Source organism: Globicephala melas, chromosome 5, assembly GCF_963455315.2.
Source record: "Globicephala melas chromosome 5, mGloMel1.2, whole genome shotgun sequence".
NCBI classification, from domain to species: Eukaryota; Metazoa; Chordata; class Mammalia; order Artiodactyla; family Delphinidae; genus Globicephala; species Globicephala melas.
Window position 1 is genome coordinate 119,838,862 of NC_083318.1, and position 25,285 is coordinate 119,864,146.

The 25,285-nt window shown below is 37.8% G+C and overlaps 1 protein-coding gene across 49 annotated transcripts in view; it reads left to right on the forward strand.

Annotated features, from left to right (window-relative positions):
- MANBA (mannosidase beta) overlaps window positions 1-25,285 on the forward strand; it is a 589,447-nt gene that overhangs the window by 69,631 nt on the left and 494,531 nt on the right. For 48 of the 49 annotated variants that reach the window (XR_009564080.1, XR_009564069.1, XR_009564114.1 and 45 more), the window contains exons 12-13: window positions 3,740-3,958; window positions 11,592-11,756. Coding sequence is in view for 1 of the 49 variants with exons in the window: in XM_030845116.2 (XP_030700976.2) it covers window positions 3,740-3,958; window positions 11,592-11,756 (384 nt within the window). In the remaining 48 variants the exon portion in view is untranslated. The remainder of the gene's footprint in view (window positions 1-3,739; window positions 3,959-11,591; window positions 11,757-25,285) is intronic. The other variant, XR_009564115.1, reaches the window with a different exon arrangement.

Sequence of the window (25,285 nt, forward strand, 5' to 3'; positions counted from 1 at the left end):
TTTATTTATATCAAAGCATAAGGCATTTAAGGAAAAGGACCATAAATTGATCTATCCACACACTAAATGAAATGAACAGTTTTCTTTTGCACTTCATGCTTTCTAAAAATAGTCAGTCTCCTGGTTTATCTTACATATCTCTTTGTCCAAATAAGCATTTAAGGTCATGATCTAGGAAGAAATCATCTGTGAGATTTGAGACTAAAAATCAGGCCTCAAGTGGAAATGATACAAAAATGGAAAGGAATCATAGTGCATCATCATGGGTGGACATTTTTAGGCAGAGACTCATTAGTAATTTTACTGACTGGCTCAACTCACCAAATTATTCAAGAATCTGGAATAATGGAGGGAAACCAATCAAGCTTGATTGATTAAGGCCAGTTGATCAGCCTTCTCCTACTTCAAAGCCATTATAATAGAATATTGTTTAAAATTTGATTACCCATAATCTTACCATGTTTTTCAATATTTTAAAATTCAACCAAAATTTGAGTATTACTAGGAGCAAAGCCTCATTCCTGATGCTATGGGGAAACTGTTATCCTCACGGAGCTTATAGTCTGCTCCCAGGAGGTAACGTGGAAAGAAATACCAGCTCTACAGGGCAGAGTGAAAGAAGTGCTATGAAAAATGTAGTTCCAAAGTGTTGGCAAGTATGTGGAAGAGCCATTCATTTTAACTGGAAGGATCTGGGAAGGCTTTTAATTAAAAGGTGACATTCAAGCCTTAAAGGCGGAATAGAATTTGAGGCAAAGGATTGTTCTGTAGGTATTTTAGGCCATGAAAACAATGTCAGTAAAGGTGAAAAGAGGTGAAAGCAAGTATATATATAGGAAGCAGCAGCAGTGCCCAGTGCCTGAAGCAAGGGACTCATGGATTGGTGTGGAGAGTCAAAGACAGAAAAGGCAGTTTGGAAACAAATCTTAAAAAGACTTTGAATCATGTTATGGAGTTGGGTTTCATTCAGTAGACAGTGGGAAGCTAGTGAACATTTTGGGGGAGGGGAAGAATTTTATCTGACCCATGTTCTTGCTGGTATTATTACCTGCAAAGAATTAGGGAGATGAGAGATTCTAGGCAAGGAAAACAGATATAATAACCAAAAATTCCAAGTTATTAGGAATATTATATGCCAGGCATTGGTAGACTAATTATTGTATTAACTAATATGATTATTATAATATACTAACATATTAATGATATAGGTGCTTTGTAGGATTTACTTAATTTTTACAAGCACCCTGGCATGTGAGAAATATAATCTTTATTTTAGAGATGAAGACATGGGAGGGTTAGAAAGATTAATTGCTCAAGGTCATATAGGTCATAGGTAGTGGGGCTTGAAATGAGGTGATGGAAAAAAATTTGATTCAGAGCAACTGAGTGTGGGAGGTGAGAGAGACAGAGGGAGAAATTGAAGATGATTCCTACTTGGGTACCTTTAATGAAGGTACGAAGCATAGTCACATAAGTTTGGGATAAGTCAATAAGGAATTCTGCTTTGAAAGATTGGATTTGAGATGTGGGCAGGACAAGCCAGGTAGAAATGTGGAGCTGGTTATTGGAGATAGAAATGTGAAGGTGAAGCAGTCTGGGAGTAATCAGAACATTGGTGAGAGGGACAGCCTTGGGAGAAGGTATGGAACAGGAGAGGCTGAAGAGAGTGACGTCCATCTAAGAATGGAGAGGGGAGCTGGAGAAGGAATTATCAGAAAGGTTTGGAGAAACCAGAATGTGAAAGAGTAGTGAACAAGCAGTCACGGGTGGGGAGAACTTCAGAAATTGTGGGTGGTAAACAGGTCATTTATTGCTCACCAGAGAGGGAAGAGTGTGGGGATTCTTGCTTTATTTGGGAAGTAGAAGTCCATGGGTAGTTTATGAAAAAACAAAACCAAAAACAATTTTAGTGGAGTGGAATGATCAGGAATTGAGTGTTAGGGGCTGAGGAAGGAATGGGTGGTAAAGAAACCTGATGGGCTCCAAGGGTTCGAGGGACTTTTTTAAAATTAGGATGCGGGGAGCCCTTAAGCTAAGGGAAAAGGACAGTGGAGAGATTTCTAAGAGTGGAGGATAATTTATTGGCTTTAATTTTAAAGTGAAATCGAAAGATGACCAGAGGACAGACAGAGACTCTGGCAAAGGAAAAGAATAAGGTTTTTTCCCCCCTATGACAGAAAAGGAATGAGAAGAGAAAAAAATGGGTGGTTATACCAAGAAAAAGTGTGACCTAATGGGGAAAAGCTGAGAAAATTATTTTCTGAAAATCTGTTTCTCAGAGAGACCTTATTGGCCTTCTACATGTTTTGTATTTCCAAAGAGCCCCGTACTTATCCTTTAAAACATTCATCACACTTACAATTACTTGCTCAGCATCTGCTTCCACCACTAGATTTCAGTCTACTCTTTTAAGAGGTCAGTCGGCATGTCTGTCTTGTTCCCTGCTGAACCTCCAGTGTATAGAAGAAACTGTATGCCTGGTGCATAGTAAATGCTCAAAAGAGATTTGATGCGTTAATACTGGTTGATGCCATAGATTCTGTATCTCTCCCTCTGTCTCTCTCAGCGGTGCTGAAAAACCTGACCCACAATAAACACTTGACAGATACTTGCTAAATGAATGGTTCTTGTCACTGAAATAGGAAGTAAGTTCATTAATTGAGATAATAATAATGAAAACATTTTGAGTTCTCCCTGTGTGCTAGACACTAGATTAAGTAATTATATATTGGCTACTGTAACAAAGAAACCACAGAGTTTCAGTGGTTTACATAGTAAAAGTTTCTTTCTTACTCAGTAACACTACACAATGGCTGCTCCTGATGGGCAGGCAGCTCTCCTCCTTTTAGAGACCCAGGCTCCTTCCATCTTCCAGCTCCACCATCTCTTAGGCCTTTGCCTGCAGACTGGGGAAGAGGATGAGAATGTGGCTGCACAGAGATGCAAATAGTTAGCAAACCACTTTCTAGGGACAGAAATGGGAACATGAATTTTGATGGACACTTAGCCATCTCTTCCACACATTTTTTTTTTTTTTTTACCATTTACAATAGCCCAATGAAGGAGGTACCATTATTATCTCCATTTTACAGATAAGACTACTGAGGCTTAGACCTGTCCCAAAACAATAAGGTTCTAATTTGAGATTCAAACTCATGTCCCTCTGACTCCATAGCCCATTCTAAACCATTAGACCTTTGTTTCTCAGGTGGAAGTGATTTTGTTCCCAAGGTACAAGGGGACATTTGGCAATGTCTGTAGACTTTTTTTTGTGGGGTGGCGTGGCAGGTGGGTAGGTATTACTGGCATCTAGTAGGTAGAAGCCAGGTATGCTGCTCAATATCTTAGAATGTATAGGACCTCCCCCACTCCCATCATACACACACAAAACCAAAAGTTATCAGGCCCCAAATGTCACTAGTGCCAAGGTTGAGAAATTCAGCACCAGACAGTATACTACCCACGATGGTAGAAGGTCAAGTATAGGTTAAGACATGATTGAAAAAATTAGGAACAGCTGCTGTGAGGAATAAGCTACAGTTCATTATGAAAGGCTATGAAGGATTGGCAAAGAGCAGAAGGCTGCTGGTGGTTGTCAAATGCAGAAGAAGGTAAGTGGCTCTGTTATTTTTCTATCAGCTACTTGGCATTTCTGGAACTTGATAGTACTTTTAAAGAAGTAAGTGATCTGTACTGGGTGAAAAACTTACCTTTTAAACCATTTTATTTCTGAACTCAGGGAGACCAGACTCGTCCTTTTATCACATCCAGTCCTACAAATGGGGCTAAATCCACTGCAGAAGGCTGGCTCTCTAAAAACCCATATGACCCGAATTATGGTGACGTACATTTTTATGACTATGTTGGTGATTGCTGGAATTGGAAAATTTTCCCCAAAGCTCGATTTGTATCTGAATATGGATATCAGTCCTGGCCTTCCTTCAGTACATTAGAGAAGGTAAGCCATCTTTGATTTCCCAGTGATTCAGAATGGTAGGCCATGGGTGTATGTCACTTCCTTAACAGTGGTTCAGAAAGTCAAATGAAACCTACTTCTTATTTAAATGGAAGTGTAGGAAGAAGTAATAGAAAAGAACTTTTTAGGGCTTCCCTGGTGGCGCAGTGGTCGAGAGTCCGCCTACCGATGCAGGGGACACGGGTTCGTGCCCCGGTCCGGGAAGATCCCACGTGCCGCGGAGCGGCTGGGCCCGTGAGCCATGGCCGCTGAGCCTGCGCGTCCGGAGCCTGTGCTCCGCAACGGGAGAGGCCACAACAGTGAGAGGCCCGCGTACCAAAAAAAACAAAAGAACTTTTTATCCTTAACCTTTGGGGTACTAAACTCTTGTAGTCATCATTTGGGGGATTATAACTTTTCTATATTGCTTTTAATTATGTTCCGTCAAGAGTATTCAAAAATTAAATGGAAGCCGGTGATCACTGAAGGCTGAGTTATTATCACATGTGAAAATTACTCTCACTTACTACTTTCTATGTGTCCTGCAACTGTTTTATTACTTACAGATATTCAGAACTGGATAGTTTGCTACAATAAGAGAAATGAATGTGATAAATAAACCTTTGTCTGATGTTATCGTGTTATCGTGTTATTTTCTCCCCCTTCTTCCTCCTCTTCCGTTTTCTTCATGTTGGTGTATTTGATTTTCAGTGTGACACTTCACTTTCTCTATTCCTAAAGATTCCGTTTTGTAGATGGATTGTTTCAGACTTGTGTGTTTTTTTTTTTAACAGCTTTATTGAGACATAACTCACTGGCCATACAATGTACTCATGTAATGTGTACAGTTTAATGGTTTTCAGTATATTCACAGAGTTGTGCAGCCATCACCATGATCTAATTTTAGAATATTTACATCACCTCAAAGAAACTGTACCCTCTGTATTAGCAGTCACTCCCCGCTCTCTCTGTCCCTCCCATCCCAGATCTAGGCACCACTAATCTGCTCTGTGTGTCTGTATTTTTGCCTGTCCTGTACATTTCTTATAATTGGGATCATAACATATGTGATCTTTTGAGAATGGCTTCTTTCACCCAGCATAAAGTTCTCAAAAGTCATCCATGTTGTATCATGAACTAGTATGTCTTTCTTTTATATTGCTGAATAATATTCCATTGAATGGATAAAGCACATTTTGTTCATGCGTTCTTCAGTGGATATACATTTGTGTTATTCCCCATTTTTGGCTCTTATGAATAATGCTGCTGTTAACATTTGTGTACCTGTTTTTGTGTGAACATATGTTTTCCATTCTATTAAGTATATACCTAGGAGTGCAATTGCTGGGTCGTATGGTAACTCTATGTTTAATATTTAATATTCCAAGGAATTGCCAAACTGTTTTCCATAGTGGCTGCACCATTTTACATTCCCACCAGCAATGCACGAGGGTTTCAATTTCTCCACATCCTCGTCAACACTTGTTATTCCCCATTTTTGTCTTTTTTTTTAACATTTCCCTGGAAATTTACGTTTACAGGAAATTTGTATTTATTTGATGGCCGATCATGTTGAACATCTTTTTATGTGTTTGTTGGCTCTTTATGTATCTTCCTTGGAGAAATATCTGGAGAAATAAAAAGTAGGCGAAAATCCTTTGCCTACTTTTTAATTGGATTGTCTTTTTATTATCGGGTTGTAAGAGTTTATTGTAAGAGCTTACAAAAAACATACCATCTATATGTCCATGATATAGATGGTATTTTTTTAAATAGCGATATGATTTGCAAACATTTTCTCCCTATTAGTGGCTTGTCTTTTTACTTACTCGATAGTGTCATTTAAAGCACAAAATTTTATTTATTTTAAAATATTTATTTATTTATTTGGTTGCGTCGGGTCTTAGTTGCGGCATGTGGGCTCCTTAGTTGCGGCAGGCGGACTCCTTGGTGTGGCACGTGGGCTCCTTATTTGTGGCATGCAAACTCTTAGTTGTGGCATGCATGTGGGATCTAGTTTCCCGACCAGGGATCAAACCTGGGCCCCCTGCATTGAGAGCATGGAGTCTTAACTGCTGTGCCACCAGGGAAGTCCCAAAAGCACAAAATTTAAAATTTTGAAGCCCTACTTATCAATCTTCTCTTTTATTGCTTGTGCTTTGGTGTTGTGTCTAAGAAGCCATTGCCTAACTTAAGATCACAAACATTTACTCCTGTGCTGTCTTTTAGTTTTAGCTCTTACATGGTCTATTTTGAGTTAATTATTTTGTATGGTGTGAGGTAGATGTCCAGTTTTGGACAGCCAATTGTCCCAACACCATTTCTGAAAACATTATTCTTTCCCTAATTGAATTCTCTTGACCCTTTTGTCAAAAATCAATTGACCATAAATGTTAATGTTTATTTCTGGATTCTCAGTTCTGTTCCATTGTGTATGTCTATTTTATATTAGTATCCACTGTCATCATTATTATACTGTTGTAGTAAGTTTTGAAAGCTGGATGTGTCAGTTCTCCAACCTTGTTCCTCTTTTCAAGATTGTTTTTTTTTTTTTTTTTTTTTTTTTTTTTTTTTTTTTTTTTTTTTTTTTTTTATTTTTATTTTTTTAAACATCTTTATTGGAGCATAATTGCTTTACAATGGTATGTTAGTTTCAGCTTCACAACAAAATGAATCAGTTTTATATATACATATGTTCCCATATCTCTTCCCGCTTGCGTCACCCTCCCTCCCACCCTCCCTATCCCACCCCTCCAGGCGGTCACACAGCACCGAGCTGATCTCCCTGTGCTATGCGGCTGCTTCCCACTAGCTATCTACATTACGTTTGGTAGTGTATACATGTCCATGCCTCTTTATTGCTTTGTCACCATTTACCCTTCCCCCTCCCCATAGCCTCAAGTCCATTCTCTAGTAAGTCTGTGTCTTTATTCCTGTTTCACCCCTAGGTTTTTCATGACATTTTTTTTTTCTTAAATTCCATATATATGTGTTAGCATACGGTATTTGTCTCTCTCTTTCTGACTTACTTCACTCTGTATGACAGACTCTAGGTCTATCCACCTCATTACAAATAGCTCAATTTCGTCTCTTTTTATGGCTGAGTAATACTCCATTGTATATATGTGCCACATCTTCTTTATCCATTCATCCGATGATGGACACTTGGGTTGTTTCCATCTCTGGGCTATTGTAAATAGAGCTGCAATGAACATTTTGGTACATGACTCTTTTTGAATTATGGTTTTCTCAGGGTATATGCCCAGTAGTGGGATTGCTGGGTCATATGGTAGTTCTATTTGTAGCTTTTTAAGGAACCTCCATACTGTTCTCCACAGTGGCTGTATCAATTTACATTCCCACCAACAGTGTAAGAGGGTTCCCTTTTCTCCACACCCTCTCCAGCATTTATTGTTTCTAGATTTTTTGATGATGGCCATTCTGACTGGTGTGAGATGATATCTCATTGTAGTTTTGATTTGCATTTCTCTAATGATTAGTGATGTTGAGCATTCTTTCATGTGTTTGTTGGCACTCTGTATATCTTCTTTGGAGAAATGTCTATTTAGGTCTTCTGCCCATTTTTGGATTGGGTTGTTTGTTCTTTTGTTATTAAGCTGCATGAGCTGCTTATAAATTTTGGAGATTAATCCTTTGTCAGTTGCTTCATTTGCAAATATTTTCTCCAAGATTGTTTTGACTGTTTTGGGTGCCTTGCATTTCCATATGAATTTTAGGATCACCTTGCTAGTTTCTGTAAAAAAGTCAGCTGGAAAAAAAAAAGTCAGCTGGGATTTTGATGGGGATTGTGTTGAATCTGTAGATCAGTTTGCAAAGAATTGCCATCTTAACAATATTAAGTCTTCTGATTCATGAACATGTGATGTCATCTTTAATTTCTTTCATACTATTTTGTAGTTTTCAGTGTATAAGTCATATACTTCTTTGGTTAAATTTATTCCTAAGTATTTTTTGGTGCTATTGTAAATGGAATTATTTTCTTAATTTTATTTTCAGATTGTTTATTGTAGTGTCTAAATATACAATTGATTTTTGTATGTTGAACTTATATTCTGCAACCTTGTAGAACTCATTTATTAGCTCTAATGGTTTTTTGTTTTTTGGGGTATGTGTGTGTGAATTCTTTATATATAAGAGCATGTCATCTGCAGATAGAGGTAACTTTACTTTTTCCTTTCCAATCTAGATGCCTTTTGTTTACTTTTCTTGCCTAATTGCCCTGGTTAGAACCTCCAGTACAGTATAGAACTGGTGAGAACAGATAACCTTTTCTCACTCCTTTTCTCAGGGAGATTCCTGTTTTTAGGGAAAAAGCCTTTTAATCATTTAGTATGATATTAACTGTAGGTTTTTCATAGATGCCCTTTTATTCCTAGTTTGTTGCCTGCTTGTATCATAAAAGGGTGTTGGATTTTTGTCAAACGCTTTTTCTTCATCTATTGAAATAATCGTGTAGTTTTCCCCCTTCTGCATCACTTGTGTGAAGTAACCACAAAAAAAGTTTTAAGAGAATTTAAAAATCTTCCTCAATCTCACCACCTGAACACAACTGTACTTCTACATGGAAGTCATATTGTATTTTTAACTTTAATAAGTAATGCCATAACCTTAGTTCTACCCCTTGTTTTTTTATTACTCCCATATTGTGGACCCAATCTTTTGGGAACACTGTTGTTTCAAAGTGAAAGAAGATGCAGTTCAGTATCCTGACTCAGGTAGGAACAAGTGCTGAGAATGGAAAAGAAGGAATGAAAGAAGCAAAAATATTTACTGAGCAGATTTCTGTACCAGGTACATCATTTAACAATAATCCAGCCCTGAGGCCCAGAGGGAAATCAATATATATTGATATATATATAGTGAGAGTTCAGTCAATGTCCCTAGATTGTAAGTAGCATATCTGTATTCAGGCTTATTGTCTGACTCCAGAATTGATCTATTTTCTTTTCACTACATTTCAGGAAGATGAGTGTTAGGAATTGCTAAACCTTTTTTAAAAAAATCTATAAGCATTTCTATTCACCTCTCGAAAATAATGGAATTCCCATGTTTTTGTGAAATGCCTGATGACATTCAAAGATACTAAACACTATATTTTAAAATAGGGAAAGATAAAGATAAGTCCTGTTTATTATGAACCCTTGATTTGATTGTTGCCTCTTTTCGAACTACATTGCTTAGTGGAGAATTTGAGTAGGTGTTGGGAAAAGAAAACCTTTACGTAAAATCTTCATTTTTTTTTTCATGCATTCAGCAAATATATTAAAATGTCTTTCTCTGGTTGGGATACATTACTTCTTCGTAAAATAATCATATTTTCAACAGGTGATCATCAATATACAGCAATAGAAAGATTGGGTTTTGGAATGAACAGATCAGGATTTGAATACTAGAACTTCCACACACTAGCTATACTGCCTTGAAAAGATTATTCATTCTTTTTGAATTTCAGTGTTCTCATCTGTAAATTGGGGTTAATAGTAGTAGATACTTCAAGGAGTATTTGTGTACATGTGTGCACATGCAGGTATGCATGTGTGCATGTGATGGTGTGTAAACATTAAGTTAATTAATACATTGAAACACTTAGCACAGTTCTTGACACGTAGTGATGAGCCCATAAAATGTAAGCTATTGTTACTATTAATATAGGCAATGCTAGTCACATGGTTTATACGAAGCTAGACTGCACTAATTAGCTTTGGATCTTGGGCAAATTACTTAACCTTTCTGTGCCTGGTTTTCTCATCTGTAAAATAGGGTGATAATAGTACCCACTCATGGGGTTGTTATGATGATTAAATGAGTTAATATTCTTAAAGCAATTAGAGCCTTATCTGACACTTTCTTTTTTTTGCTGTACATGGGCCTCTCACTGTTGTGGCCTCTCCCGTTGCGGAGCAACAGGCTCCGGACGCGCAGGCTCAGCAGCCATGGCTCACAGGCCTAGCCGCTCTGCAGCATGTGGGATCTTCCTGGCCCGGGGGCATGAACCCATGTTCCCTGCATCGGCAGGCGGACTCTCAACCACTGCGCCACCAGGCAAGCCCCATTATCTGACACTTTTTAATTCCTCTGGTAACATTGTTATAGCTGAAATTTACAAGAATTTCAAACCATAGCTATCAGAAGGTAGAAAGCTTCCCACATAACAGATCAGCTTTATGATTATGGGATACATTCAAATTATTAGCAGCCACAGGGCTGACTGGCCAGGAGATGTGTTTCAGATTTTGAAAAGGAAGAAGCGTGGAAAGAAGGGAAGACTATTGCTAAAGGTTTGCGCATCTCAAATGTGTACAAGATGACTGTAAATACTACACCTCTGTTTCAAATAAATAATAGAAGTAATTGGTGTTCTCTAAACTGTCTGGTGGTAACATTTTCGAAAACTAAATACAATTTGGAAAAACTACCACATTAAATATGGCTAATGTATGTTGCTTATATTTTGGTATAAATCAATTCCTAAAGAATAACTTTTTCCTTTTAAGGTGATTGGTCTGTGCATTGCATGATTACTGAGAATTCTAAGTCATATTTTATGAACAGGGATTATTAAGCTTCCTAATTTTCATGGTTTTTTGAGGGTGGAGTGGAATATGTTTTTTCAAAGTGTCTGTGTAACTTGGCTTAAAACTCTGATATTTTCAGATGTAGCCAGCAATTGTCTTATATCTTTGTCAAATGCTAACAGTTCATTAAATCATAGGGCCTAGAAGCCAGAATTATTGCTTTTTTTTCCTCCTGTAGAAGGTACACTACTATATATGTATATATGTATATATATACATATATATGTATATATATGTATATGTATATATATGTGTATATATCAAATATATTTAGTAATCACTGAGAAGCAAATGAGCAAGTGCTAAGCATTTACCATTTTACTAGTGATATTTTATTACTGTTAAAGAACTGACAGTTTTAAAAGAATGTTGATTTCAGTTCATTATTCAGTTTTGACAGTTTATTTACTTCGATAAAATGACCTTTTAAAATGCACATAACAAATATTTAAAAAAACAAGAAAAATGGTTTTTTTAAAAAAAATTATTTATTTATATTTGGCTGCGTTGGATCCTCACTGTGCACGGGCTTTCTCTAGTTGCGGTGAGGGGGAATTCCTCTTCATTTCGGTGCGCAGGCTTCCCATTGCAGTGGCGTCTCTTGTTGCGGAGCACAGGCTCTAGGCACGTGGGCTTCAATAGTTGTGGCTCGCAGGCTCTAGAGCGCAGGCTCAGTAGTTGTGGTGCATGGGCTTAGTTGTTCCACAGCATGTGGGATCTTCCCGGACCAGGGCTCGAACCTGTGTGCCCTGCATTGGCAGGTGGATTCTTAACCACTGCGCCACCAGGGAAGCCCCAAGAAAAATGTTTTGATGAGACAAGACTTTTGATGGCAATACCAAAATGTAACTTTCTAGGTTTGAATAAGGCTAGTCTTTCACTAATAACAAGTATGATGGCAAAAACGTGTGAAATTAGAGTCACAACAAACGTCGAGCTCTTTTCCAGTGTGTAGTACTTTTCAAGTTTGTCAGGAGTATGGAGAAAAGTAGTTTCACTCCTAACTTCCCAATCTGAACCTCTTATTCTTTACTTGAAAGGTTTCATCTAAAGAGGACTGGTCTTATGAAAGCAAATTTGCACATCATAGACAACATTTCACAGATGGTAACTATAAAATGCTTCACCAGGCTGAGCTTCATTTCAAACTCCCCCAAAGTGCAGATCAATTACGCAAGTTCAAAGACACTATTTATCTTACTCAGGTAAGCCATTTTTATTCTGGGCTTCAACAGCTACCTGCAGTTAACATAAAGAGATCCTGTAGATTTTATAAGCCTTTTGTGGTGAAAAATATTCAGGTTTTCATTTTGCTGATTAAAAAAAATTATCTGCTTCAGAATGGGTATTTGATGACATATAGGACTTGAAATAGTTAATTTTTGGCATTTGTCTCTCTTACAAGGACAGCTCACAAAGTTCTACAACAAATTGTGCATTAAAATCTTCCCTAGCTCAAGATTACTATCAAGGTTCAGTAATTAAGTCAGTAGCATTTGCCAAGGAAAAAATGGGACAATGGAACACAATGGAGTCCAGAAACAGACTCATGTATGATATAGTCACCTGATTTATGGTCACAATGCCACTGCAATCCTGTGGGAAAAGATAGTCTTATCAATAAACAGTACTATATCAAGTGGGTATCTTTATGGGAAATAAATGAACTGTGACTCCATATACAAAAATTAATTTGATTAGTGATCACACACTCAATTGGGAAAGGTAATACAATAAAGTTTCTAGGAGAAAACATAGGAGAATAGCTTCATGACCTTGGCATACACAGATGATTTCTTAAACAGAACATAAAAAATACAGACTATGAAAGAAAATAATGATAAATAGGACTTCATTAAAATTATGGACTTTTGTATATCAAAGGCACCATTAAGAGAGAGAAAATGCAAGCCACAGATTGGGGAACAGTATTTGTAGTACATATGTCTGACAAAAGATTTGTATTTAGAATAAAGAACTTCTATAAAGCAATAAGAAAAAAGACAGATAACCTGTTAAAAAATGGACAAAAACCTTGAACAGGCACTTCATCAGAGAAGATAACCAGATGGTCAGGAAGTATATGCAAATATGCTCAATTTCATTCTTAATCCAGGAAATGCAAATTAGCCATGCCAGGATACTCCTACACACTATGTACACAATGTAATTTTAGCAGAATGGCTAAAATTAGAAAGATTGACAATACCAACTATTGGTGAGGAGGTGGGACAGCTGGGACTTTTAGACATTGTTAGTAGGAGTGGAAATTTGTTTAAACAGTTTGGAAAATCTTATGGCAGTTTCTACCCAAGTTAAACATTTGCTTTCTTCATGAATCAGCATTTCTACTCTTAGCTAGGTACCCAAGAAAAAGGAGTGCATACGTCTGCCAACAGACATCTAAAATAATGTTCATTGCAGCTTTACTCATAATAGCCCCAAACTGGTAACAACCTAAATGTTCTTTAACAGAAGAATTTACAAACAAATTGTGGAATATTTATACAATGGAATACTCCACAACAATAAAAAAGAATGAACCACTGCTATCAGCTTCAGCCTTGAAGAATATTGTAGACATTATGTTGAGCAAAAGAAACATTGTAGTTTCACTATAGACAAAATGAATCCAGATGATATAGAACAAGTTAATGGTAACCACTCTTGTGGAGGAAGGTGGTGCATTCTGATTAGGAAAGGGTACAAGGAAGCTCTGGCCTGCTAAAAAAGTTTTGTATCTTGATCTGGGTACTGGTTACATGGGTGTATACATATGTTAAAATTCACTGAGTTGTACACTTAAGATCTGTTCATATTATATTGTGTACCTTAGTAGATTATTTTTAAGCAGCTCTACTGAGATATAATTGACATGCCATAAAATTCACTTGTTTTAAGTGTACAATCAAGTGATTTTTAGTATATTTATTGAGTCATGCGACCATCACCATAATACAACTTTCGAACACTTCTGACACTCCAAAAAGATCCCTCTTGCCCATTTTTTAAAAATAAATTTATTTATTTATTTATTAATGTTTAAATTTTTGGCTGCCGTGGGTCTTCATTGCTGCGCACGGGCTTTCTCTAGTTACGGCGAGCGGGGGCTACTCTTCATTGCAGTGCACAGGCTTCTCATTGCGGTGGCTTCTCTTGTTGCGGAGCACGGGCTCTAGGCAGATGGGCTTTATTAGTTGTGGCACACAGGATCTGTAGTTGTGGTGCACAGGCTCAGTAGTTGTGGCGCACGGGCTTAGTTGCTCTGCGGCATGTGGGATCTTCCCGGACCAGGGTTCGAGCCTGTGTCCCCTGCATTGGCAGGCGGATTCTTAACCACTGCGCCACCAGGGAAGTCCCCCCTCTTGCCCATTTGTAATCACTCTCCTTTCTCACTTTCAGTCCCAGGCAAACATTAATTTGCTTTCTGTTTCTATAGATTTTACTTGTCTCAACATTTCATATAACTGGAATCATATAATATGTGATCTTTGGTATGTGGCTTCTTTCACCAAGCATAATGTTTTTGAAGTTCTTCCATGTTATAGCCATATATCTGTGCTTCATTTCTCTTTCTTGCTAAGTAATATTCTGTTGTGTGGATATATCATGTTTTACTTATCTATTCATCAGTTGATGGACATTTGGATTATTTCCAGTTTTTGACTATTATGAATAACACTGCTATGAATATTTGCATACACGTCTTTGTACCTATATTTTCATTCCTCTTGAGTAGAAATATATGAGTGAAATTGCTGAGCTATATGATACATTTTTTTTTTTTTTTTTTTTGCGGTACGCAGGCCTCTCACTGCTGTGGCCTCTCCCGTTGCGGAGCACAGGCTCCGGACGCGCAGGCTCAGCGGCTGTAGCTCACGGGTCGCTCCGCAGCATGTGGGATCTTCCCAGACAGGGGCACGAACCCGTGTCCCCTGCATCAGCAGGCGGACTCTCAACCACTGCGCCACCAGGGAAGCCCTATATGATAAATTTATGTTTAACTTTTAAAGAAAATATTGACCTGAATCTTGGATAGTATTTTTATCTTAATGTTTACAATTTATATTTTTTTTCAGACATGACCAATTTATTGAGAAAATTCAAATTTCAGTTTGGCGAAGTATAACCAGGGGCAGAGTTTGGGATAATCATTTCATTGGCGGCAACTACATTTTCTAGAGCTAATTGGCCATGGGGTAGTATCTGAAGGATAGAAAACAAAACTTGAAAAAATAATTTTTCATTGGTGGCAACTACATTTTCTAGAGCTAATTGGCCGTGGGGTAGTATCTGAAGGAAAGAAAACAAAACTTAAATAATTTAAATTATTGGGTGGGTGATAAACATACATATTTACAGAGGAAACCAAACACAAACAACCAGCTTACACAACTGAGGCGTGAGAAATGCTGTTGCTAGTAGAAACCCTTTATTCCATTTAGTTTGACAGACATTAAACACCTGATTTGTTCCAGACAGTGGGCTAGCTGCCAGGGTTGAGGTGGAAGCACAAAAATCACCAAGACGTCATCCCTGTCCTTAAGAAGTTTACAACAGCACATGTAAAAAGGAGGGCTACTGGTGAAATGCCAAAAAACTGCTCAAAAAACCTGGAGGGAGGAGAGTTTACCTTTACGTCTCAGTAGAGGTTGAGGTCGGGACCCTCTTAAATTAGGTGGTGTGGGTGAGGCCGGGGGTAGCATGCCACCGAGTAAAGAAAACTCTGGTGTCTAAGCATGTCTTGGCAACAGGAAATAGTCTAGTTCCTCCACAGCCTTCAGTGTGTGAGAGGGGAAGGGATATTCAAAGGTATTTAGTTTTATTTGAATCCCTCTCATCATTAGAACACTATAAGAGGTTGACAAGGAAGTGAAAAATGATTAAAAAAACCCACACATCCAAGTTTGAAGAGGCACGGACATAGACGGGAAATACCATTTCATAGTTTTAGTGTAAACTCAACTGCTTGTGTATATCCATTTAGTAGCTTAAGTAAAACCATCAAAAGGGGAAAAAACTCCACTGGCAGCACCACGGTTCATCATGGCAGAACATGGTCTCTCCTGTTAGACTATAAAGCTAGCTTTGGCTACTGCCAATGGTGGATGTAAGGGCACAATGGAAATTAAGTTCACTTTTAGTTTACAAACTAAAGTCTGTAAACATTTCCACCTTAACTGCACGTAGATGACAAAGAAGGCTTGAAAGAGAGAATTTGGGGAGAGAGATGAAGTCTTTGTAGGCTAACTGAACTAAAAATGACTTGGGATGCTGTATCTCCTATTTAAAAAATACAGGATGAGCAAGTCTGAATAATAGTTTGCTATGTGTATAACATACACCTCAAAAAAGAATTCTAACACAACATACTACTAAGCAAACATCACAGTTTCTGCTTTTGCAATTTACACAAATTGCCTGAATTTTAATACTTTAGGGAACCTTTACAAACACAACATACAACAAATTGTAATATTATGCATCACCCTTAACTTCAGAAAGTTTGGCTTGTATTATTTTATCTCAAAGGAAAACTAATGTTTATAATGTCATTTCCTGTGGAATTAATTCATCACCCATTTTAAAAACTAATGTTTAGAAAAGAAGCTTCCCTGTAAGGTAAGTTGGAATGCAAACACCTGCCAGGCTTTGATGAAATAAAAATAAACAACTTATATGACCAGCACCTCATAAAACCAAAATCTCCTTTTGAAGTACAAAGTTCAATTCTTCTTGCCCTCTTAGTAAATGCTAACCCTCCCCGATCTAGGAACTGTTCTGGTTTGTTACGTCGTCACATACATACAGTATTTTTTAACATTAAGAAATTCTTGACATGGTACCATAAATAAATAGGTAGTTTTTAAAACCAAAGTGACTCAGAGTACTAGAACAGATATAATAGCACACTAAAATGGTTTAAAAGTAAAATTAAAAAAAAAACCTATCATGGTCTTATTAATTCAAATTAAAAATCAAAGATGAAGTATCATTTCAGACCCATATACATCAAGATGCCAGTTCTTATAAAAATGTACTTTAGTTGTAAATGCTAGATATGTAAAAATAAAACAAAAATTTTTAATAGATAGGGAAACCAGTAACTTTTGCCATTAATATTTAAGTTCTTTTAATGTTTTTAATATTAGAGTTGGGGAAAATTCATTAAAGTTAAATGAAATTAATATTAAATTATTTTTATATTTTTATTATATTTCATGAACCTGTGAATACACACACATTAAGACTATTTGAGAACAACTGCTTATTTGTGTGATATTTTTGCTAAACTTGTTTCAAGTTCTGAGAGAGAAGGTAAGAGCCTATTCCCAATCATATGATCTGCAGTAATGTGTTAAACATCACATTTTAATTTTTGCATCTTAGCCTCTGAGAATGTACCAGTTTTTATACAAACTCACGCTCACTCTCATCAGTTTTCTCCTGTATGAAAACACAAAACCCTGGATGGAAGTTGAAACAGAAAACTGTCAGCTAAAAGACTCTTTTTTTGGAAGGTGATAAACTGATGAGAATTTAAAATTTTCAACTATAATATTATCAATTCAGGAAGTTTTTCCTATGTAATATGTAATTTATAAACTTACCTCACAGAATACAAGTTTAAGGATTCTGTTGATATCTGTTCCTTTTAAAGTGTTGCAGTTCATCCTTATTAGTTTTTTGTAGCCAATATTCTATAAAAGTGTCTCAGTTTTGATACATGAAATAGGATGATCCTTATTTGCACACACGTGTGCATGTGTGAACCTTTTCAGCTGTTGTTTTTCATGCTGGCTTTTCTCCTCCCGGCTGTTCGTTTTATTACCGTTACTTTTTTTTTTTTTTTTTTTTTTTTTTGCGGTACGTGGGCCTCTCACTGTTGTGGCCTCTCCCGTTGCGGAACACAGGCTCCGGACGCGCAGGCTCAGCGGCCATGGCTCACGGGCCCAGCCGCTCCGCGGCATGTGGGATCTTCCCGGACCGGGGCACGAACCCGCGTCCCCTGCATCGGCAGGTGGACTGTCAACCACTGCGCCACTAGGGAAGCCCTACCATTACTTTATTCTACTTCCCCAAACCGCATTCAAAGAACTAACAGAAATAATTGTTCTTTCTGAACTCATGAGCATCAGAGGTACACAGTCAGGAGCTGGTGTAGAAGTGGGATTATTTATTGGCAGTTTTTGTTGGTGACGGCTTTTGTCTGATCCTTTAAGCATGAGCGTCCTATCAGGCATTGGCTGGGAATTGGACTTGTCCTTGTTGATTCTACCTTGGGACTTCTTGATATACTAGATGGGATCTGAGATGAAAGAAATCAGAATTATGATTTCTTTTGTTGTTTGTTTTCCGTGTTAGACTTTCCTGACTGAGTACAGACAGGAAATGTTAGGGTAACAAGTTTTCTTCCCCTTACTACTTTGATATTAGAACAATCATCTTTCACCTGTGTATAACAAGTAAAACCTTTCTTTGGTCCATTTTCTCTGTTCCCACTCCCAGCCCCTGATCTTGTTCTCATAATCTGTCATACTGTTCTGAAGAACTTGCCTGTGTGCCACTTTTTAAGACATTCTGTTAAGCAATTTATTTTGTGTGCAACTTTCAGAAAAATCTTGGCAGAGAAAGCTGTGCAGTAAGTTTCTTTACATTTAGATCCTTCCCTAGCTTCTCTTTATCTTACAACCACAAAGGTATCACTTAGGCTCTTACCTCTTTAATTCTTCTAATATTCCAAAATAATCTTGCCCCACCTTTCATTCTCCTACTTTAACCTGTTGTATTGTATTCCAAATAACCTACATACCTAGGCACGCTCTTTTTTTTTTTTTTTACTTCTTTATTGGAGTATAATTGCTTTACAATGGTGTGTTAGTTTCTGCTTTATAACAAAGTGAATCAGTTATACATATACATATGTTCCCATATCTCTTCCCTCTTGCGTCTCCCTCCCTCCCACCCTCCCTATCCCACCCCTCCAGGCGGTCACAAAGCACCGAGCTGATCTCCCTGTGCTATGCGGCTGCTTCCCACTAGCTATCTACCTTACGTTTGGTAGTGTATATCCTCTCTCTCGCTTTGTCACAGCTTACCCTTCCCCCTCCCCATATCCTCAAGTCCATTCTCTAGTAGGTCTGTAGGCACAGTCTCTTCAGCTGTGTCACAAAGACCTCGCTGCTTAGTTTGAGGACTGTCTACACTAACAAATCTGTTGCCAGCGTCCTAGAGAGGAAGCTGGGCTACGGACAGTCGTTACTAACCCCTTAGCTTATAGCCCCCTCTAGTGCTTTCATTTATTCTTCACATATTTGTTGAGCATGTAATGAGGGCTAGAAGTTTGGGATGTCCTTGAGAGACTCAGAGTCTTTAGGGATCCATTTTATCTACCCATGTTGCAAGTTACTTGATCATAAGAACTAAGAAAAAAAAAGCAGGCTCTGCTGTAGGCTCAGGTGTTGATGACACCTGCTACCCTGGAACAGTGTCTTGTTTGGTAAACAGCACTGAGATGTGATGGGGATCCAGGCCATGCTGAGCTTGTAAGTTGGGGGTAGGGTGGGTAAAGGAGGGGAATGAAGGTAAGATTAGTAACATCGTATATTATACACTAGTGTATTATGTTTATATGCTTCACGTAATTTAACAGTCAAACAGACAATTAGCATTCTTTGCGTGTCTACTCAGACACCCGGCCCTGGGGCAGGAAGGTGCCTTGTATACCTTCTCATGTAATCTAACATCTCTAGACATCTCTGTTACTGTTTCCATTTTAGACATGAGGAAACAGAGGCTCAGAAAGGTTAAGTATTTTTCCCAAGTTCTTAGGGCAATGAACGGAGCAGGTTTCTGCTTTTAAAACTATAATATTAAATCTCTTCGCAATTGAGATAAGGGAAATTCTATAACTACTGAGGTGGTTGGTTGAATTATAACATCCATTTTTAACAGTTAAGTAAAGAAGACTTCAGAAATTTGGCACAATAGAGAATATGAACAAAGCCAAAAGTTAATTCTTCGAAAAGATCAACAAAATTGAAAAACATTTAGCTAGCTTGGCCAAGAAAATAAGAGAGGAGACTCAATTTACTAAATCAGGAATGAAAGAGGGAACATTACTATTGACCTTACAGAAATAAAAAGGGTGATAAGGGAATGCTGTAAACAATTCTGTGACAAGTGATATATCCTAAATGAAATGGACAAATTCCTAGAAAGACACAAACTATGAAACCTGACTCAAGAAGAAATAGACAATATGAATAGGCCTTTAACAACTAAAGAGATTGAGTTAGTAATTCAAAAACTTCCCTCAAAGATGGCTTCACTAGTGAATTCTAAAAAACATTTAAGGAAGAATTAACACAACCCTTCACAAACTCTTCAAAAAAATAGAAGAGGTAAAATCACTTCTTAACTCATTCTGTGAAGGCATTGTTATCCTGATACTAAAACTGGACAAAGACATATCAAGAAAAATACACTACAGACCAATATCCCTTATGAATATAGACAGAAGGAAGTCTTCAGCGAAATAATAATCCAAATCCAGCAGCATATAAAAAGGTTTATATTATCACAGTCAAGTGGGATTTGTCTCAGGAATGCAGGGCTGGTTCAACATATGAATGTCAATCAATGTAATACACCATATTAATAGAATAAAGGAAAAACAACTACATGATAATCTCAATAGATGAAGAAAAATCACTAGCCCAAATCCAACACCCTTTCATGATAAGAAAATTCAACAAACTAGGAATAGAAAGGAGCTTCCTTGACCTGAAAAAGAGCATCTGTGAAGAACCCATAGCTAATATGATATTTAATAGTGAAAGAAAGAGAGTTTTCCCCCTAAGATCAGGAACAAGACAAGGATGCCTGCTCTTGTCACTTCTATTCAGCATTGTACTGGAGATTCTAGTCAGCACAATTAGGCAAGAAAATGAAATAAAAGGCATCCAGATTGGAAAGAAAGAAGTAAAACGATATCTGCTGATGAATGATCTTATATATAGAAAACCATAAAAAATCTACCTAGAAACCTATTAGAACTAAGAATTTAGCAACTTTGCTAAAGTCCTATTGATATAGGATCAATATACAAATATCAGTTGTATTTTAAGCAATAAAAAGTTTGAAAATGAACTTAAGTGAACAATAATATCAGAAAGTATATAATACTTTGGAACATATTTAAACTAAAGAGACATAAGACTTGCACACTGAAAACTACAAAACATTACTGATGGAAATTAAGGAAATGGAAAGACATTCTGTGTTCATGGATTGGAAGACTTAATATTGTGTCAGATCGCAGGTAGCAGAACTCCCCAAATTGATCTACAGATTCAACACAGCTCCTATCAAAATTCCTACTACCATCTTTGGAGAAATGGGCAAAGTGATCCTAAAATTTATATAGAAATGCAAGGCACTAAGAATAGTCAAAACAATCTTGAAAAAGAAGAACAAGTTTAAAACACTTCCTGCTTTTAAAACTTACTACAAAGCTATAGTAATCAAGGCAGTGTGGTACTGGCATAAGGACAGACATACAGATTGATTAAAAAGACTTGAGAGTCCAGAAATAAACACATACATCTATGGTCAATTGATTTTCTACAAGGGTGCCAAGACAATAAAATGGAGAAAGAATAGTGTTTTGAACAAATCGTGCTAGAATAACTGAATGTACACATGTCGGAGAATGAATTTGGACCTCTACCTCACACCGTATACAAAAATTAAAATGGATTAAAGATCCAAATGTATGAAACTCTTAGAAGAAAACATAGGTGTAAATCTTTGTGAAGTTTGATTAGGTAACAGTTTCTTAGACATGACACCAAAGCACAAGCAACCGAAGAAAAAAATAAATTGGACTTCCTCAAAATTAAAAACTTTTGTGTGTCAAAGGACACTATCACAAAAGTGAAAAGATAACCCACAGGATGGGAGAAGAAATTTGCGAGTCATATGTCTAATAAGGATCTAATGTCCAGAATATATTAAGAACGCTTACAACTCAATAATGAAGACAACCTAATTTACAAATGGGCAAAAGATTTGAAGAGACATTTCTCCAAAGAAAATGACCAATAGGTACATGAAAAGATGCACATTATTAGTCACTAGGGAAATGCAAATCAAAACCACATGAGATACCACTCATGTCCACTAGGATATCTAGAATTAAAAAAAAAAAAGAAAATAACAAGTATTGGTAAGTGTATTGGTCAGGATTCTCCAGAGAAGCAGAACCAATATGATATATGTAGACATATAAAAGAGGAAAGTTGTTATAGGAATTGGCTGAAATGATTACAGAGGCCGAGAAATCCTACAGTCTGCCATCTGCAAGAAGGAGAACCAGGAAAGCCGGTGGTATAATTCAGTTTGAGTCTTGAGGCCTGAGAACTGAGGGGCCATTGGTGTAAGTCCCAGAGTTCCAGGGCCCAAGAACCAGGAGCTCCAGTGTCGGAGGGTAAAAGAAGCTGTGTCCCAGCTCAAGAAGAGAGAGAGAATTCACCCTTCCTCCCCTTTTGTTTGATTCAGGCCATCAACCAACTTGATGATGCTCACACACTGGTGAGGACGGACCTTCTTTACTCAGTCTATTGAATCACCAAAAACATCCCCACAGACACACCCAGAAATAGTGTTTACCAGCCGTGTAGGCATCCCTTAACCCAGTCAAGTTCACACATAAAGTTAACCGTCACAGTAAGGATGTGGAGAAGTTAGAAACCTCAGATGTTGCTGGTGGGAATGTAAAATGGTACAGCTACTGTGGAAAAGTTTGTCAGTTTCTTAAAAAGTTAAACAGTTACCATAGGACACAGAAATTCTACTCTTAGGTATATAGCCAAGAAAATTGAAAACATGTTCACACAAAAAGTTGTGTATAAATGTTCATAATAGCCAAAAAGTTAAAACAATCCAAATGTTTATCAGCCAATAAGTGGATAAACAAAATGTGGCATATCTATACAATGAAATGTATTCAGCAGAATAAAAAGGTTTGAAATACTGGTACATAATACAACATGGGTGAACCTTGAAAACTTTAGGCTAACTGAAGGAAGCCAGTCACAAAAGGCTATACATTGTATTATTCCACTTATGTGAAATGTCCAGAATAGGCAAATCTGTAGAGACAATGTAGATGAGTGGCTTCCAGAAGCAGAGGAGAGAGAAGAATGAGCAGGGACAGATGAACCAGTTCAGATTTTAGAGGGTGATGATGAAAACATTCTGGAATGAGGTAGTGGTGAGAGTTGCACAACCTGTGACTACACTAAAAACCAGTGAATTATAAATTGTAAAGGAGTGAATTGTATAGTATGAATTATATCCAGTTAAAAAATGGCTTTATTGGAAGGTTCTTATTGTCAGGATAATTTTAAGTAAATGAAGTATATAAATACCATCGTATCAGGAGAACTTATCACATGGCTTCTCCTAGTTCCAAGGGTAGAGGGTGTGGTTCTGAGCATGTAGCCCAGCTACAACTCTATCACTCTGGAGGAAGGGGAGAATGGGTGTTTGTAGACAGCAACCTTCATCACAGTGGCAGAGCTAGAATTGGAACCTAGGTCTTGGTGTCCTGGTCCAATTTCTTTTTCCCATACCATGTTTCTCTAAGGGGACTGATTTCATAAGTGTAATCAAGCAAGCTGCTGAAAACAGGCATATTTTGGAACTAAAATTAGATTTGTCTGCTAACAGTGGGACTGAGTAACCTAGGAAATGACTAAGCATTTATCCTTCTCATATAGAAAGATTGCTTTCTTTAGGAAAAGATGCATGAATCTATAAATACAGGTACAGTTTTTAAAGGGAAAGAGGCAGTTGCAGAGATTTTTTTTTCCCCAGGGAAGTAGGACTGTACATTTTCCCTTTAAGATGGATAGTGGGCTTCTGCATTTTTATGAACAGAGGTGTCATTCCTTAGCCCTAACTAGCACCCACTGGTTTGGATAAACCTAGATCCATGTTATAGGCGTGGCACCATCTGCCTGTGGAGGGTACTGCGTGGTGCACGTGCCAGAACCCGGAGCACTGAAGAGCCTTGGTTATCACTTTCACACTAAATTCAGGTGTGATAGGCTACTAGCTAGAGCTTGCCTAGTGCTCTTTTCCTTTCATTCCTAGCAAGGCTTAGGAGTCCTGCTTGCCTTAAAAAATTTTTTAAGTTTAAAAGGATTGCTAATGTTTACCTGTTAAACCAGAAAAGGCAAATTACAGCTAGGAGGGCTTCCCTGGTGGCGCAGTGCTTGAGAATCCGCCTGCCGATGCAGGGGACGCGGGTTCGTGCCCCGGTCCGGGAGGATCCCACATGCCGCGGAGCGGCTAGGCCCGTGAGCCATGGCCGCTGAGCCTGTGCGTCTGGAGCCTGTGCTCTGCAACAGGAGAGGCCACAGCAGTGAGAGGCCCACGTACCACAAAAAAAAAAAAAAATTACAGCTGGGAAATTGTTAGAATAGATATACAGAAATAAATATTTTAAATATTTTTTGCAGGTAGTTCTGAGAATTGAAATAGTTCAGGGACTGAAAACTCAAATGTTTGTAGGGACCAGGCGGGTAATTTAAATGGATGAGAGTCTGAATATTGGGGATTGTGGCAAAATGGAGCATACAGGCCCTGACTTAAGACATTAAACGACAACAAGAAGAAACAAAAAGCACCTGCTCTGTGCCAATTAAAACCTGCGTGGGGCTGAGTTCTGCCTGGAGGCTAGCAGTTTATGGCAGCCTCTTGACTGGAACCTAATATAGCAACATGCAACAAGGACTTTAAAATGTGTCATATATTATTATCAAAAGAGACAACAGAAGAGGCAAAGAAATTAATTTGGACATAAAATGTTCTTTGCTCTTGTATTTAAAGAAAAAATCTGCAAACCATTCAAATGCTGAAAAATTATTGGAGAATGATTCATCAAACTATGGTATAACTGTGGAACCATTTAGAGCACAGAGATATATAGAAAATGCCAGGGCATCACATGGAAATGTACACATGTGAAAATTAAGTCAGAGTACAGAAAATTAAGTCAGAATACAAAATTATAAACGTATATGAGTTACAGTATATGTTAACAAAGATCAGGCAGGAATTTGGAGCGTTGTAAAAAATTTGCCACTCATCAGACGTTTTCCCCCTGAAAAGAAGCTTAAATTCACCGTGAAGAAAATGCAGGTCACCTCTACCAAGCCCATCAGTAAAATATCTAATTGTCCTTTGGATTAGATCCAACTGAGCACAAGCATGACTGTTTCAATAGATATGGCTTTGTCCTAGAAGTTTTTGTTTTTGCCTGAAAGAGATGACTTAATTTCCTACTCTGATATACACTGGTGTTTTGTTCCCCACCTCAAAATTACGATTTGTACTTTTCTCCTATTCACCCTGTTTTATAAATCTGGATCCAAGGAAACAGGTTCCAGTCCCAAACTTCTTGAGTGACGCCCCTCCCTCCATTCTACTTGTGGGTCCACGCTGAACCAAGTCCCATAGCAGAATATTGCAGGTCCTTTGGCTTCCTTGGTGTATCAGGAATGGCCCAGGCTTTGGAGATACTTCAGATCCTGGAAGTTCCAGAATTGTTGGCCAACACCCAAAGTGGAGTGTCCATGGTGGTCGCCATTTGATGCCCGTGCTTGGCCTGTCAGGGCTGGGCTAGCACCTCTGGAGTGTCTGGTGATCAGAATACCTCTCCCCG